Source organism: Protopterus annectens, chromosome 1.part1, assembly GCF_019279795.1.
Source record: "Protopterus annectens isolate FY-2018-M chromosome 1.part1, PAN1.0, whole genome shotgun sequence".
Taxonomy (NCBI): Eukaryota; Metazoa; Chordata; order Ceratodontiformes; family Protopteridae; genus Protopterus; species Protopterus annectens.
The window spans coordinates 1,546,948,797-1,546,967,524 of record NC_056726.1 but is presented as its reverse complement, the minus strand read 5'-3'; the positions used below and the strand labels follow the sequence as shown (position 1 = coordinate 1,546,967,524).

At 44.6% G+C, this 18,728-nt stretch overlaps 1 protein-coding gene across 1 annotated transcript in view; it reads left to right on the top strand.

Annotated features, from left to right (window-relative positions):
• Positions 1-18,728, top strand: part of DNAJC8 (DnaJ heat shock protein family (Hsp40) member C8) — a 411,176-nt gene that overhangs the window by 259,082 nt on the left and 133,366 nt on the right. The window contains exon 5 of the mRNA XM_044083052.1: positions 9,869-9,963. Within this exon, the coding sequence (XP_043938987.1) occupies positions 9,869-9,963 (95 nt within the window). The remainder of the gene's footprint in view (positions 1-9,868; positions 9,964-18,728) is intronic.

Here is an 18,728-nt window from a genome sequence, read left to right as displayed (position 1 = left end):
AGAGTGGCAGTCGGGCCGAGGTCGGCTCCGAACCCATCCAGCAAGAAGAAGGCGAGAAGAAGACAACTAACATGGAACGTTATGGTAAGAACATAACTTCTATTTTCTGCTTAGACCCCCCTGTCAAGGAGACGGTTCCACCGTGGGATCTTTCTTTGGTTCTTCAGGCCTTGACCGCTCCCCCCTTCGAGCCTGCGGCCACAGTAGATCTAAAATTCTTGTCTCTTAAGACTGCATTTTTAGTAGCCATTACTTCAGCTAAGAGAGTTTCTGAACTGCAAGCCCTGTCCATGAAACCGCCTTACTTGGTCTTCCATCCGGACCGGGTGTGCCTCAGGATCAATCCCTCCTTTCTTCCTAAGGTAGCTTCGGAAGCAAACATTAATCAGTCCATCAACCTCCCTGTTTTCTTTCCTAAATATCAGAACAAAGGTGAATACAAGCTACATTCCTTGGATGTTCACAGGCAGCTTCATTTTTATCTTAACAGGACAGCTGGTCATAGGCAATCCGACCAATTGTTCATTTCCTTTGCCAAATTCAATCTGGGTAAATCAATTTCCAAAGTCTCCTTGTCACACTGGATTTCCCAGTGTATCCTATTAGCTTACCAAGCTTCTGGGAGGTCCGCACCGGAGGGAGTCCATGCTCATTCGACCTGGTCTGTTTCTACCTCAACGGCTTTTAAAGCTAGGGTTCCTCTGGATGACATTTGTTCAGCAGCCACTTGGGCTTCATCTCATACCTTTATTTCTCATTACAAGCTGGATATCACGTCTAGAGGTAGAGCATCCTTTGGCTCCGCGGTGCTTCGGAATATCCTTCCATGATGGCCGCCCAAGACTCTGGTAGCTGGGGACTCTGTCCCACAGGTTGCTGACAAATGAATTCTCCTACTTCAGATTTAGAAGTTATGTACTTACCATAACGTTCCATCTGAGTAGGTGGAGTCATTTGTCTGCAACCATCCCGCCCTCCTATCCCCCTGGCCTTGTCAGTTTCCTGCATAGGATGTGTTACCCTTTGGTTAGGGTATTTGGCACAGAGCAAACTCGATCTGAGGTTATGTAGGGAGAGCAGGGCATTATGGGTGAGGGGAGGCGCTAGGAGCTCGGATCCATAGCTGGATAAACCATGCCGGTTCGGATCCGATATCGGATCCATACCCACAGGTTGCAGACAAATGAATCCACCTACTCAGATGGAACGTTATGGTAAGTACATAACTTCTAAATTCATTTTAGTGGCTATTGTGTGCTCATACTCCACTTTGAGCTTTCTAATGGCTCCATTGCAGTCTTTACTTTCTTGCTTAGGTGTGATCATAAGGTTTGTATAATTTAGTTGTATGGTTATTCTGCCATGAGGGGTTAAATTTCTCATATTTGGTGTGGATAAGGGACCGTGTTATCCATACAACTCTAAGTGGGTGTGGAAGTCATAGGCAGCAGCTTCAGCAATGGGATTCATCAAAAGAAGATTACAGTACTTTTGCACTTCATGGCCATTAGTCAGTTTTATACAGGATTTCCCCATCCTTCACTACCTCTATGCTGGTACTAGCTGTGTCCACAGGGCAGTCTTTTACTGAGTCTTTAACCTTTCCAGCTGTTACTCAGCAGGAAATTGAGTCCTAGTGCCTTCTTCACTGTTTCTTCCAAGTCATCAGCCCCAAATGTTTTTGCCTCCTTAGCCCCCGCCCCAAGGTACCAAACAAGATGTAGAGTCTATCCCTTGTGTTTATTAGAAGAACACAAGACTCCACAGCATCTACTCCAAATATTCCATGTCTGAAGCACATATTTGGTTTACCATTTGTAGACCTGTTTACTTCTATTAGGCTAGTGTACTGTCTTCAGGGATACCCTGGATGGTCTTTATATTATGAGGGAAAATTAGGCCAGGGCATCTGGCAACTTTCCTGTGCTTTCTTCAGTAGGTGCCATTGGGATTTTTTAAATTCACCTGAGCTACAGAACTCAAGCATATGGGACCTCAGTTTAACTCATCATTTGAAGGATACATGCACACAAATATTTATATACACACATATATATATATATATATATATATATATATATATATATATATATATATATACACACACACGCACATACTCACCGATTTTACATAAAACTCCCACATTTGTGTGTGTAGTATGTACATACATCACACAAACACGTGGGTGTTTTGTGTAAAATCGGTGTGTGGATGTGTGTGTATAGATATATGCACCTACGCACAGATGCATGTATGTATAGTGTGTTATGTAATCTAAATGTGTTTACATATGTTTTGTGTGGTTTTCTTTTTCCAGGCTGAGCACTCAATAGGTTGTCACATGTTAATGTTCTGTGCCTGTAAACAAATTTAAAATATGTAATTTGCTGAGAGCAGTTATGTGATGCCCAGAGAAGACTAGAAGACTTGAGTGTTTTTTGGGTCATTTACTGCTGCCAAGTCAGAACTTGTATTCTAGAAAATTCAATATGATTGAAGACCTCATGGAAGTTAGTTACAACATTCATGTCTGTTTAGTAAGTATCCTAATAAACACCCTCCGATATTGTATCTAATACTTGACCTTCATGTACTTAACTGCATCAAGAAACCCTACCAAAAGCTTGGTTTAGTCTGTAGAAACATAAGATGTTATGTAGTCCTATCTCACCTGCATTCTTACCCGTGGGTTCAGAGCCGAATATCGGCTCCGACTCTGCCTATTTTACTAGCTCAAAAGTCTCTGATTGGCTGGGCTAAGAGGGTATCCCATGGTACACTGCTCCATATCCCCAGATCTCGTTTGCCGCTTGTAGAGCTCGGACGTGGTCTCGCTTGGCTGTGGCCAAGTACCTTATTTTGACTTATTTCTCTTGAGAAATTGGTTACTTTATACCCAAAAGCTATTTTAATAGCTATATCTTGCTGCTGTCGCTGTGATTGTGTTTTCTCTTGGTGTTTTGTGGTATCCCTAACTGTTCCCACGGACTAGGCCCGTTTTATTTAGAGGACCTAGTCCTCCCTTAGTTTGAGATTTTTCGTGCGTTTGTTCTCTGTGTTGTCTTAAGAACCGTTTTAGTTAGAGGTTCTTGCAGTGGTGTCTTTTTTTGTTGCTAATCGTTTATTTAGGGGTTCGCTGAGTCTGTGTAGTACTGTTCGCTAGTGTACTTGTGGGCTTTCCCACCCGTTTTGGAAAAGTTTAACTGTTCTCTAGAGTTAGAGATAATGTCTAAGGATCAGAAGGAACATAAGCCTTCTGACTTTAAAAAAGTTCAAAATGCGGATATAAAATGTCCATCACAGATGGACACACTGTGTGTGTCTACTGCCTTGGAGCCATCCACTTACAGGAGTCGTATAGCTTTTGCCACTCGTTCAGTCCTAGGGTGCTCCAAGAGAGGAAAAACAAATTGATTTTAAAGGGACTGCTTAAACCGTCTTTTGAGGAAGCTATAGATTCAGCTTCCAGTTCCCAGTCGAAATCTAAAGCCTCCAAGTCCAAGAAAAGGTCTTCGGCTCCATCTGCATCTTCGGAGCCTCTGGAGAAAATTACTATTTTGGACTCTGCTTCCTCGGCTCCACTGTCCTCCGGGCCGCAGGAGGTATCAGTGTTAAGTGAATCGGCGTCCGCTCCAATTATTCTCGAACCCATTCGGAGCCGGTCGCCTAGTGTGAGGCATGGTTCACCAGATAAGAGATCCCAATCTCCATCCATCTCCTCCAAATCCTCCAGTCTTTCTGATTTGGATGTTGATAGGGTAGTGCAGAGGCTCCTGCAATCGCCGGTGTTGGCAAAATTGTTTTCGGCTCCGACCCAGTCGGCTCTGGAGCCAGTTCCTATCACTGTTTTGATGATTCCTCCTCCGAGCACATCTTTGTCGTCGGAGCCGATATGTTCTGCTCTGAGTGATGTATCGGTGCCAGCTCCGATACCCCCCTTGGGCTTATCTGTGCTGGCCTCTGCTCCGACCATGTCGGTTCTGTCCACAGGGTTCGAGACTCTGGTCTCCTCGGTCGGGCCCGAAGGGGATACTTTGGGACATCTTTCGGTTCAGAGTCTCCCACTCGGTGTATTGGCTCGGTGGACCCCGGTCGTGGCCTTGGAGGTCGGTCCTCAGACTCGGGGGGGGGGGGCTGCCTTCGAGGCCATGCGGAGCACGCTAGCCACATCGTCAGCTACATCACCCGAGTCAGTCATTCCATCCCCTACCACTCTGGCGAGAGCTTCTGACACTCGCCTATTCTTGGACAGTAGAGCGCCAGGCCCTAAGGACACCCCCACGAGTGGTCCTCCACTTTATGAAGGTCCAAAAACGAGTCTCTCACTTACAAAACTGACCTCTAGGAATCAGAAGGATCCCCCAAGTCTTCCTCTGATGATGTTTCCTTCTCCAATATCCTGGAGATACTGAAACAAAGAGAAGACTGGCCTTCCAAAACTCCTTCTGAGGAGGAGTCCGTATTCCTTGAGGCTTTTGGTACTCAACTCTCTGCCTCCTGGGTGTCTCCATCCTTCGATGAACTTCTTGACCTTATTTGTCGAAGGGTGTGGGAAAAACCTGATTCTGTGGAGCCTGTACCCAGGCGTCCCAACAAATTTCTCTCCACCCCTCAGGGAAAAGAGTTTCTGTCAAAGGGAGTCCCTGTAGATGCCATGGTGGTGGCATCAGCCACCCAGAAGGAAGTTGCAGAGTCTTCCTCTTTGGTCCATCCTCCTAACAAATAGTCTAGGACTGTGGACCGGTACAGGAAGCGTACCTGTCTTCAGCAACCTTCACTTTATGGTCGCTGAATTACTTGTCTCATTTCACTCTGCTCCAGAGAGATCTCCTCAAAGAACTGGGAGATACTCTTGCGGGTAACATACCTGAGGCGGTGGCTCAGACAGTTAACGCACAGGTTTCTACCCTCAACTCCATCGCAAACTCGTCCATGCGACTCATTTCGTATGCGGTTGAGGGAGCGAGTAGTGCCGCCAGCTCAGTGGTTGCCCTTAGAAGGCAAGCCTGGCTGCAGCTGTGTCACTTCGCGGAGGCCTTCAAGTCTTCCTTCACTGATGCCCCATTTGATGGTTCCTCCTTGTTTAGGACCAAAGTGAAACACACCCTCACCAGGTGCGAGCAAGAGGGAAAGACCCTGTCTGCCGTAGGGGTCCATTTTTCCCTTCTGTCTAGGCCTTATCCGCAAGGCCCAGCGGGGGGGGGGGTTCAAGAAATCACAAAGGTTTTTTCCTGCCGCACAAAGTGAACCCCATTCCAGAGGCAGGAGAGGGGGGAGTTAATCAGGAAGACGTCGCCCCAGAGGCAGAGGGGGCCCCCGCAATTCTGGAGACCGCGACTCCTTCCGTGGCTCCCCATACTCTCATTCCTGAGGGTGTGTCCGACTGTACTTATCCGGAGCTAGTCGGGGGTCGAATTTCCTTGTATCTGGAAGCCTGGGAAAACATTACCCAGGACCGATGGGTATTGAAGATAATTTCCGGAGGTTATCTCATTCCATTCTCTTCAGTACCCCCTCCAATAAGAAAAATCCCGGACATTCCACCCAGTCAAGGGGATCAAGCAGCCTCAGATATCTCAGCTGCTAGAAAAGGGAGCCATCCGACCAGTCCCCTCAGACCAAATCAGATTAGGGACTTACTCTAGATTCTTTTTGGTGCCGAAAAGAACAGGGGACCTGAGACCCATACTAGATCTCAGTCAACTCAACAATTACGTACACAAGTCCAAATTCCGTATGGTCACTCTACAATCGATTCTCCCATTGTTGGGAGAGGAAGTATAGATGTGTTCCATCGACCTCAAGGATGTTTACTACCATGTCAAAATGGACAGGGCAACCAGGTGTCACCTGCGCTTCCAGCTGGGAGCCAGTCACTTCCAGTTTCAAGCCCTGCCCTTTGGTTTCACCACAGCCCCCAGGGTGTTCACCAAGTGTATGGCAGTGGTGACGGCTTACTTGAGACATCAAGGATTCCAGGTGTTTCCATACCTGGACGACTGGCTCCTTACCGCCCCCACCAGACATCAACTAATTCAGACCAGGGACGCTACCATCAGTCTGTCACCGATTAGGCATCACAATAAAATGGAAAAAATCTGCCTTATTGCCCTTACAGCGTGTCACCTTTTTAGGAGCAGAGTTGGACACCATTCAAATACGAGCATTTTTACCACGAGAGGATCACTGGGTTGCAACAACAAATACTCACACTGATGCCCCTGTGACATGTGAGGGCAAGACTGATTCTACAACTCCCAGGTACCATGGCGGCGACTATCATGTTGGTTCCTCTAGCAAGATTACACATGAGACTTCTTCAATGACTCCTCTTTGTCCAATGGTCTTTCCAAAGGCTTCCGCTATCCCATCCAATCTTAATGACGGATAGATGCAAGCAGGACCTCCGTTGGTGGCTGTGCACCAACAACTTGAACGGGGGAAAAGCCATTTGTTCTGCCTGTCCCTGTTGCCACGGTGACCACGGACGCCTCCTAGATTGGGGGGGGGGGCATTATCTCGGCAGGACAGTCCAAGGCACGTGGCAGGAGCATGAGGTACATCTGCACATAAACGTCCTGGAGATGAGAGCAGTGCTTCTTGTGTTGCAGGCACTTCAAGAAGTTCTTCCTCTAGGGACTATTGCGATACCACACTACTGACATGTTGTCTGGGTGTATCTCAACAAGCAAGGGGGAACCTGATCTTACCCACAATGCAAAGAGGCCATGCGCATGTGGCATTGGGCAATAGCTTCCCAACGGTTTCTGGTGACAACACACATTCCGGGGAAGACCAGTGTAAATGGTGGACAAGCTAAGCAGGGCGATTCTTATGCCCTACAAGTGGTCCCTGAGTCGCCTGGTTGCAGAGCGAATCTTCAGCAGATGGGGCCAGCCTTGCTGCAACCTTTTTGCCAGCCCTCTCAATGCGAAATGCAGCAACTACTTCTCGCTGATCCCCCCCCACCGGGGGAATCACCCAGGGATGCTCTGGCTCACAGTTGGCCCTCCGGTCTGCTTTATGCTTTCCCTCCGTTTCCCCTTCTCTCAAGGGTGATTCAGAAAGCACAATCCTTGGGAAGCAGAATGATTCTGATTGCCCCACACTGGCCTCGTCCGTTATGGTTCCCCTTCCCTCAACCTTACATTGTGGATACTCCTTGGATTCTGGAACCTCTTCCAGATTTACTGACGCACATGTCGAGACAGTTCACCCCTCTCTGAGGACACTCCGGTTGACAACCTGGCTACTCCACTTCCATCGTTAGTCAGACGTCACAATTTTTCACCAGAAGTGGTCCATATATTATTGTCCTCTCATAAACCATCCACTAGAAAAATCTACTCTAGCAAATGGAAAAGGTTCTCTATCTGGGCTCATTCTAGAGGCATTGATCCCTACACTGCTCCAATTGATGCGATTCTGGAGATGTCCTTCAAGGATGCATCTGCAGTCATAACATATGGGTTGTCCTGCCTCAGGCAGCCCTTCGGTCGGCCGGATTCCAAAGTCTGGGTCTGGCCTCGGCTGATGTCGCACTTCACCCGACGTCATAGCTCCTGGGGTATAAAGGCATCAGCCGATGCCATTTTCCTCAGTCTTTCTTTCAAAGTTCAGCTGGCGGCTATATCAAACTTCCACGTGGCCAATGACCCTAGCCTTATTGCACACAGACTATGTAAAGCATTCCTCAAAGGTACTCTATTACTTCGTCCCCCAGTATCCCAACCTGTCATGCCCTGGGACCTCAATTTTGTTCTTCAAGCCCTCACTCTTCCACCATTCGAGCCTGCAGCTACCTGAGTATTAAAATATTTAATATGGAAAACCGCATTTTTAACAGCAGTTACTTCAGCGAGGCGGGTCTCTGAAATTCAAGCCCTCTCCATCAAACCCCCATATTTGATCTTCCATAAAGATAGGGTCTCTCTTAGACCAAACCCATTATTCCTTCCCAAAGTGGCTTCTGTCTCTAATATGAATCATTCTATTGAGCTGCCGGTTTTCTTCCCCAGCTTTTCTAACAAGGCAGAATTCAGATTTCACCAATTGGATGTACATAGACAGTTACGCTTCTATCTACACCGGACAAAAGATATCCGGAAATCTGACCAACTCTCTGTCTCCTTTTTGGAAAACCGGTTTGGTTCTCCGGTATTCAAGGTCACGCTCTCTAGATGGGTAGCTAGCTGTATCTCCATCTTTCAGACAGCAGGTAAAAAGTTGCCTTTTCCAGTAAAAGCCCATTCCACAAGAGCGGTCTCCACATCCACAGCCTATCAAGCTAGATTGTCAATGGATGATATTTGTGCTGCAGCTACTTGGGCTTCTCCTCATACCTTTGTTTCTCATTACAAATTGGACGTGGTTTCCAGAGGCAGATCTTCATTTGGCTCCACAGTTCTCAGGAGTATTTTCCTATGAGCCACCCAGGATGTAGGTGCTAGGGGCGCTGTCCCACGGGTAAGAATTTAGGCGAGATAGGACTACAGAACATCAAGAAGTTATGTACTCACCATAACGTTCTATGTATGAAGTCCATCTCGCCTCACATTCTTACTTACCCTCCCGCCTTCCCCTTGCCTGGAGGATTTAGAAGTTAGGTCGTCTCCTGCAGAGTCCCTTTGGATAGTTTTTTGTCTGTGTGGATGTGAGGTATGTATGAAGTAATTATGTTAGCAGCAAACTAGGTCTGGGGATATGGAGCAGTGTATCATGGGATACCCTCTTAGCCCAGCCAATCAGAGACTTTTGAGCTAGTAAAATAGGCCGAGTTGGAGCCGATATTCGGCTCCGAACCCACGGGTAATGTGAGGCGAGATGGACTACATACATCGAACGTTATGGTGAGTACATAACTTCTTGGTTCCTCACACCCAACTCCAGGATCCCACTAGCCCAAGCTTACTTTCTCCCCAACCTATTTTACAGCTCTCAAATTTTAACCAATTTACAGTCTTCACTACTTTACAAGCTTGAAACCACCTACAGCAAAGCGGATAGATATGCAGCCATTTACAAGCTTGAAACCACCTACAGCAAAGCGGATAGATATGCAGCCAATCTGCCCTCAAGATCACACCACTGTCACGCTCTCCAGACAAGTCAGCTGGCTAGAGTTTCCTAACCCACTCTTATTTTCACAACTTCTCATTATCCGTATTATTTTGAATAAGCCCTCCCCTTGCCCTAGCATTACCTCACTTGTCTCCCTCTATAAGCCCTCTCGATCCCTCAGAAGCTCTGACCAGTGTCTGTTACAGATTCACAAACCTACAAAATCTATTGGACAATGTCTACTGCTGCTTCCCTGCCCTTGCATTTAACAAGCTCCCCATGAGCCTTAGAAACATTTCCTACATCTACAAATTCAAGAAAACTCTCAAAAGGTACCTAATAGCACATGGATTTGCCTCTGTAATCTCCCCACATAAATCCACCCCTTTCTCTATCACTATCCTCTCTATTCCTCCTTCCCTACTACCATAACTTACTTAACTGCTCTTTGTTGTACAATTACCCTCTGAAGATAACCCAATGTGTTATGTAAATTCATTCAGATGTTTATCTACGTTTGCTTAACTGTTTTGTCAATTTTTCACACTCTTCATCTTCAGTTTTGTAAATGTTCTTGCTTACTTGTATTGTGGAACTTTTCTCCCCAAGACTCCACTGAAAAAGGGCTTTTGCTCAGATGGACTGTCCCAGTTAACAAATGTCAAATAAGTAAATCATATCAGATTATTATGTTATGAATTGTACCCAAGCTGTAATGTTTTACTTGTGTATTTTTATGGGTGTAGTCTTGAATGGAATGCAGGACTGGATCTAGATTTTATCTTGATGAATTTAATTTTTCCACTAGCTGTTGACAAAGCGTACAAGTCGTTGCTGGAGGTAGAACAGAAGAAACGTGTTTTGGATGTTATTCAAGCAGGAAAGGAATACATTGACCACATAGTAAGTGCTTAAAAAAAAAACTACTTCTTTGAGATGCTGATCTTTATCTTTTATAAGAGAGATGTAAAATGGTGCTCGTCAGAGTTAGTTTCCTTTAACCAACTTCATTCATCCACTGGAAAATGGCAGATGTGCATTTAATTAGATTAGCTTTACTAATCCAAGTAATAAGTATTTTATACTTACTTTCTTGCAGCTGATTTTATAATTTCAAGGTAGTGTTATCTTTTGGAAGCTGTTTGCACTGGATATAACCATTCTGTAGATTTTGCAAATTGAGGTTTTCTTAAACCTGTTTTATATATATATATATATATATATATATATATATATATATGTATATATATATATATATATATATATATGTGTGTGTGTGTCTATCTGTCTACCACAAGAGTGGTTTCTGGCCCAGAATTTGTAGTTTATTGGCCGTTGAGCAGTTTTTCCATCTCTTTCAGCTTTCTGGTTTAAAAGCCTGCGTTTGCACTTGTTTCCCACATTTCCTTTAACTAGTCTAGTCCAGATACAGATTTGCTGTATCCAGGACCGTTTGTAAGCTTCTGAGCCCCCCAAGCCTTTCTGTGTTGGAGGGAAGCATTCTAGCTTGTCAGTGGGAGTGGTAAACACTAGGTAGCCTATTTACCATAAGATCCAGATACAGATTCTTAGTTTTAGCACTTGAATTTGCTTATTCGTGCTAAGCACTTGTTCAAAACTTGTTGTTAGCACTAAATAAGCTAAAAATTACTACAGCATTCAGCCTTCCTCTTTACCCTAGAGGAAAACAGTTTTTGTACTTACTTTCCTCACTTGCTTAGAAAAACGGCTCTTATACTCGCTTGTCTAGAGGAAAGTAGTTTTTTATTCAGGTATGTCTAAGGGTCAGCTCCCAGTGTTCTCTCCTGTCTATGTGATGAACCTGGGCATCTTGGGGCAATGTAGCAGCTACCTCATGTACACAGACAACCCTCTCCTCCTACCACCCAACACCACAACCTGTGAGAGACGCACTTGTCTAGCCAAACTGGAAGTAAAGCTCTCTCCAACCAAGAGTGAACTTGACAGTCAAGAGGAGAAGGTAAACACTTGCACCACACCACAGTCATCACATAGTCTCACTAAACCTACACCACTAAAATCTACACACAAAAACATTTGTGGAGCCTCTCAGTAATAAGCTGCTCAAGCAACAGATACCTCCAAAGCAGAAACGCAAGCAACCTCCACCCCCCCAATACAAGCCAAATGACACATAGCCCACAGACTCATTGTGCCAATAAACCACAGCCCATAAGGCAAAACAACGTACTCATCACACTAGTCATAGATGAGACTATAGTCAGACACACTGATGTCCCACTCACCAGGCTTAACCAGGAAAGGTTACTGTCAGCTGCCTCTCGGGTACCAGGATCCGCCACATAACCCACACACTCAGGTCACTCCACAACATGTACAAATATGACTCTGTCATTGTCCATGTTGAGGTGAACGACCTGAGATGTACCTCCCTGGACTACATGAAAAGAGACAGAAGAGCTCTCCGATCTTGTAGCCCAGGCAGGTATGACCCTAGCCCTGAGTAGCATTCTGCCATCGCCCAGAATGACACCGCAGTACAAGGACAAAATGATTGACTTCAACAATTGGCTAAGCTTCTGGTGTCATTCTTAGGGGATCCAGTAACTGTCTGCTTGAGATGACATGGTCGACAGACCATGATGCTTTGCCAGAGATGGCCTACACCCGTCACCCCTGGGATTCCGGATACTGGCTAAGGGTCTTGCTGCCCCTATAGTGCCTTTTTTAGGCAAGGTTCAAATGACAAATTCACTACTGTAACTGGAGCAGGCAAGCAAAAACTGAGGCTAATGCTACTCAGTGCTAGAAGTCTAAATCTCAAAATGCACTCACTTGAGGCACTCCTTAAAATGGAGAACATCGATATCTGTGCAGTGACTGAGACCTGGTGCAAGGCTCTAGAGAGCACCCCTGCATTACCAGCCTATATCTCATACCACACTTTTCGGCCATCTAACCTGGACCAGAACACCAAAGGCGGAGGTGTGTCCATATTCATTAAGGATATCCACACCTCCAGGCTAGTTGCGCAGCATAATGCATCTGAGGGTGACTGAGACCTGGTGCAAGGCTCTAGAGAGCACCCCTGTATTACCAGCCTATATCTCATACCACACTTTTCGGCCATCTAACCTGGACCAGAACACTGAAGGCGGAGGTGTGTCCATATTCATTAAGGATATCTACACCTCCAAGCTAGTTGCGCAGCATAATGCATCCGAGGTTATCCAAGTGCAACTAACTGTGGTCAAAACTGAAATCCAAATTGTAGCTTGCTACAGATTTCCCACCATATCCCGGGATTCCCACTCATTTTTTTTTGATATACTGGAACATATTAGGGTTCAACCAAACACCATAATAATGGGCAATTTCAACTACCCTACCATTAACTGGGAAAACTACTCTTGTACCAACTCCTTCGCTCAACGATTTCTGGAATTCATAAATTCCAATGCCCTGGATCAACTTGTTTACACCCACACCAGGGGCAACAATATCCAAGACCTAGTCATTGGCAACATGAGTGACCGGTGTTACACACCTGAAGTCAACTCCTCGTTTGTCAGATCTGATCATAAGCTAATCACCCTAGATATCTGCATCCTGCCCCCCACCCACCATTAAGGAAACCACTGCAAAAAATTTCTCCAAAGCTAATTTCATGCTTCTTAAGAAAGAAGTGGCGAACTTCATGACACCAATGCAGATGGGACAATACAGTTGCAACTGCTGAATCCTACACAGATGCACTCTATAAGCACTTAGACGAGTGCATTGATCGTGCTATCCTCCAAAAAAAGGAAGCCAATCTAGTAGTCCCCTGCAATAAACTAACTCTACAACAGAAGGAAGAACTGTTGAAAAAGAGAGTAAAATCCCATGAGTGGAGGAGCTCCCTGGTTACCCTCAGTAAGAAGCTGAGCTCCCTTATAAGATCCTCCAAAGCTAGCTACGAAAACAAAATAACCACTGATTCTAAGGGCAACCACAAAGCATTCTATAGCTATGTCAAGAATCTCAATGGCATCACCCAGATCTGCTCTCAGTTTACAGCACAACGGCATGAAAGTTACAGAACCAACTGATATTGCCAACATCCTGGCAGATAGGTTCAGTGCTAACGTTACCCCCCTCTCACCCCCCTAAAGGGCCCATATCTATACAGGAAGAATGCAGAGTTCCTGTAATAACATATATGCAGGTAAAAGCTGCAATCTCTAAAACCAAAAACACAGCATCCATCCCAAGCTGCGTTTTACATTAACTTCAGAATGAACTGGCTCCCCACCTAAACACCATGTTCAGTCATAGTCTCACGTCAGGCGTTTTGCCCACTGAATAGCGCACAGTTGTCCCACTCCACAAAGGGGGGGCCATCATTGATCCTAGGAACTGTCACCCTATTAGCCCGACGAGCCTGGTCTGCAAGACCATAGAATGTATCATCCTGGAACTCATAAACAAAGACATTGGTAACCTCCAAACTCTGGACCCCACCCAGTTTGGGTTTGTGAAAGGCAGATCATGCCTTCTGAACCTGACCGACTTCTTTTGAGGCAGTCACCAAAGCTGTAGATGAGGGTAAGGTGGTTCACACAGCCTATCTTGACCTTGCCAAGGCTTTCAACACCACCCCTCATTCTGGAATTATAGCTAAACGAACTAAACTAGGTATAAATCCCTACGTCACAAGATGGGTTGCCAACTGGCTCACTGACAGAGATCCCACACTAAAAGTTGCAGACTCCAAATCTGACTTCAAACCAGTGACGTGGAGTACCACAGGGTTCAGTCCTGGGACCTCTCCTGTTTGGTATCTACTTCTCTGAAGTACGGGCTAACACAGAAGGCCTCTGGTTCGAAGATGACTGCAAGCTAGGAGCCATAGTAGAGTCCTCAAATGATGTGGACATCCTATAGAAGGGCCTCATTGAGACAGATGCCTGGTATCAGAGGCATGGCCTCAAGCTCAGTGCCAAAAAGTGCATTGTCATCCCCTTTGGTAAAAACTCTGTACCCATGAACTACTACATAGATGGCAGTCTACTTAATGTTGAATGTGTGATGAGACTTTGGGACCCAGGTGGACTCTTCTTTGGTAATCACATCGCCACAGTAGTCAGGAAATCCTATGTGGCACACCTCATCACAAAAGGGTTTTCATCCAGGAAAAAGAAGTCATTGTTCCCCTTTACTCGGCACTCAGACCCTTTATAGAGTACAACGCCCCTTTTGGAATGTACCTCACAAGATATCTGCAGCAGCTGAAAAAGCCACAGAAGTACCTCCCAAAGAGGATTACTGGCCATACACTGACCATCTCAAAAAAACTCCAGTATCTATCTATATATATCTATATTTCTGCTTAAAAACCTCAGCTTTGGCCGGCTAAGAACTTGCTGTATTCAACTGGACGTATAAGAGAAGTTAAGTACCTTTATCTGCACTTTTTTTAAAAAAAAATACAGTATTTAAATTGATTTTAACTGTTTTGCAGGATTATTAACTGAACTGGAAGTTTCGACTCTGCTCTTCATTTAGTCCCACCCACCATCTCTGTTTTTGTTTTGGTGTTAATCTTAGTGGCCTTGAAACTGCCCGCCCCTCTTGTAAATTTGTGTTTGGATACTCCTTCTGGGCCCATCTCATTTGCTCACTCAACTGAGTGCAGTGAGATCATATTCTGATTTCAGGCACTCCTACTGTGTACAAAGAGAGCATCTGGGAAACGGGGGGGGGTTAAGCTTGTTTCTTGCCTTTCGTGGTATAGACTATTTGTAGGCTTCTGAGCCCCCAAGCCCTTCTGTGTTGGAGGGAAGCCTTCTAGCTTAGTTTTTTTTTTCTTATAACTAGCCAGTTTTCTAGTTTCAGCACTCAGATCTGTTTCTTTGATCTCAGCACTTGTTCAGGGAAAAAAAAAAATTTTCATCTGCTTTTACTGTACTTGTGTTTCTACCTACTTTATTTTACTTTTGCATCATCTTAAAAGTACTTAATTGTATTTATTACTGCTTGGTGTAACTCATTCTAAGCCTTTTGGTTTAAACACTTGGGCTTCGGGCCAGTTGTTGTGCACTGAGAGGGTTTGTGGTCTGCACTGTAGTGGCAGAACAGGTAGCTTACATCCTAGGTTGGGAACTGCTGATTGAGGGCTCAGTGTCTGTTATTCTAAAAGTGTATTAATTCTGGTTTAAGCACTTGGGATTTCAGGCCAGTATTTTACATTAAGAGGGTTTGTGGTCTGCACTCTTGTGGGAGGAGAGGCTGGACTCTGCCCTTCTGAGCTGGGAATTTCTGGTCAAAGGCTTATAGTGCATGCATATCTGAACTGCTTCTTACTGAAGTTGGTGCGCCTTGTTTGCTGTGGCATAGACTGGATTCGGGCCTGCTGGATCTAGCTTTGTTTGTGTAACTTGAGCACTAATCCAGGCATTCTGTAAAGTATTCAATTGTATTTATTACTGCTTGGTAGTAACTTGATTAAAGTGTAGCTATCATTCTAAGTCTTTTGGATTAAGCACTTGGGCTTCAGACCAGTTGTTTTACATTAGGAAGGTTTGTGGCATGCACTGTGGTGGCAGGACAGGTAGCTTTCATCCTTCTAAGTTGGGAACTGCTGATTAAGAATAACAGACACTGGGCTCTCAAAGTGTATTAGTTCTGGTTTAAGCACTTGGGCTTCAGGCCAGTTATTTTACATTAAGAAGGTTCGTGGTCTGCACTCTTGTGGGAGAAGAGGCTGGACTCTGCCCTTCTGAGCTGGGAATTTCTGGTTAAAGGTTTATAGTGCCTGAATATTTGAACTGTATCTTACTGAAATTGGTACACCTTGTTTGCTGTAGCATAGACTAGATCCAGGCCTGCTGAATCTAGCTTTGTTTATATGCTTGTTGTTTGTTTGCTTGTTATTTCCCTGGAACGCTAATTCCACCTAATACGCGGCATCTCAGCACTTATGTGGATCACTAGTGATATCGGCATTGCTTACTGTACTTATTTCCTTGTTTCACTTGAAAGAAAGTTACTGTTTGTCGTTTTTGCATTTAAGTTACCTGTAACACATTGCACTTGTTACCTGGCACTTGCTCACTAAAGCAATTATATAAGTCAGCACTAAAAATTAAAAGCACTACACCCTCACTCCCCACTGGCCCTTGTTTTCAATTATTAAGGAATTCCCAATATTATTCTAGCATGTCCAAATGTCAGTTGTCAATCTCCTCTCCGGTCCAGCTGGTGAATCTGGGAATCTTGAGGCAATGTTACAACTGCCTCATGTACAAAGACAACCCCCTCCTTCTCTCAACAAATTCCAACACGTGAGAGATGCAACCATATAGCCAAACTGGAGGCTAAGCTCTCTCAACTCAGTACTGGCATAACCAGTCAGGAGGAGAAGGAAACCACACTCACTATTTTTTATTTTATTTATTTTACATTTGTTAACTGGGGGTGTCTGAGCCGAAAAGGCCCTTTTTCAGCAGAGGCCCGGGGAGAAAAGCTCCACAAAGAAAAATTACAGACACATTTAGTTATTTAGACATAATCAGTATACACACAAATTACAAGAGACATGTTTTTACAGTGGCATGCGGCACAAACAGTTACAGTGGAGAGAACAATCAAAAAAGATATTAATTTTAAAAATAAAGGTAAGTAATAGATTTGTGGTGTACAGCTGAACTTTGGAATGTAGGTAGAATACATATAGTACACAGGTACAGTACATACATTGTAGATTAGCCAGTGTTTGTGAGTAAGATTGAAAAACTATTATAAATTGCTCTAGATTTAGTATGCATGTGTTATCCGCTTTCACTAGCCTGGGGAGCAATCATGGCACTGCCAACTTTGCTTGAGATGTTGCCTGATGAGGTCTTTAAAGGAGGCTTTGGATGATGTGTTTTGAATGCTAGTAGGGACAGGGTTCCATTTTTTAGCCACCGAACTACTATATAGTGCATCTCCAAAGCTATTGTAGCTGTTGGTGACTTCTAGTAGTAGTTTGCTTGATGATCTAAGAGGCCTTTTGGCTGAGTGATGTTGTACTAGGTTTTTGAGGGCAGGACACTTATTGGGGAGGTAATAGATAGAATGACAGAGGCAGAGCTGATTGTAGGTTAGGAGGTTCGGCAGTTCAAGCCAGTGGAGCTGCCTCAAAGCAGTACAATGATGAGTTCTATATGAGCAATTTGCAGCAAAACGGGCAATTCTGTTATAGCAAGCTTCCATTTTGCTTAGTTCAGTTTTGTTGAGATTAGTCAGAATGGGAGATGCATAGAGTAGGGTGGATAGAAGTTGGGAGCGAGCAATGGCTGATCTTGTGTTGTTGGTAAGAAATGGTTTGATACGGTAGAGTGACCCCAGTTTGGCATGTACTTTTTTAATAGTTAAGTTCAGATGACTATCAAATTTTAGGTGGGAGTCTATGGTTATTCCCAATAGCTTAGCCTGTGGCACTGGAGCAATTGGAGTAGCATTTGTGGAGTAGATAGTGAATTGACTGTTAGTGTTTTTGTTAGAACTGGTTATAATCATAAGCTGAGTTTTCTTTGGATTGAGGATAAGTTGGGCTTTGGTAAGGTAGTTTTCAACGTCAGAGAATGCTAGTTGAGTTGTTTGCAGGAGGGTGGGAATGTTTTGTGCAGCACAGATTAAGGTAGTGCTGTGTGGAGGTCTGGAGGTCATTTGTGAAGACTGTGAATAGTAGTGGCCCTAAGATAGAACCCTGTGGGACTCCTATAGTTATGGGCAGCTGAGGAGAGAGAGAATTTTCCCATTTCACAGCTTGGTACCTGTCAGTTAAGTAGCTTTGGAACCAGGTAAGAGTGGAATTAGATGATATTGGTTTAGTTTGTTTAGCAGGATTTGGTGAGAGACTGTGTCATATGCTTTGGACATATCCAAAAAAAGTGTTGACACTTACAGGCCTTCATTTTTGAGACGGTTTACTGTGTCTGTGAAGCAGAGGAGAGCTGTAGTGGTACTATGGGCAGGTCTGAAACCATGCTGAGTAGGTGACAGGATGTTGCAGTCTAGGAGATAGTTTAGCATCTGGGTATGGATGCATTTTTCTAGGATTTTGGCCAGGGGGGAGAGTAAAGCAATGGGTCTGTAGTTATTAAGTTCAATGGAGGTCCCGCCTTTATGTATGGGTGTAACATAGGATATTTTCCAGAGTTTGGGAACATAGTTTTCAACAATTGATCTGTTTGAGAGTGGGGACTGGGATAGCAATAGCATCTGCTGTAAGTTTCAAGAAATAGCTGGGGAGTAGGTCAGCTGCTGTTGATGAGGTTTTTAGTTTGGAGAGCATGCTTTTGATTGAAGTGGCGGAAACTGTTTTGAGGGTAAAGCTAGTATTAGAGTTATTTGTGTTGGGGGGGATAGTGAGGAAGGAATTGTCCTGTGATACTACGGATAGAATTGAGTTCACAAAGTGGGAGTTGAATTGTGTTTCGATGGGAACTTTAGTGTCAGGGGTGGTTGGTTTGGGGGTAGCCTTTTGGGTGGATTTTAGTAGCTGGTTTACATTTTGCCAAAATTTTTGCGGATTTTGTTGGTATTTAGTTTGTAATGTTGTGTAGTAGGATTTTTTGTCCAGCCTAATGCATTTTTTTGCACGGTTGTGCAGTTCTTGGTACTTAGTTAGGCTTTGTGTTTCTTAGTTTTTTTGATAG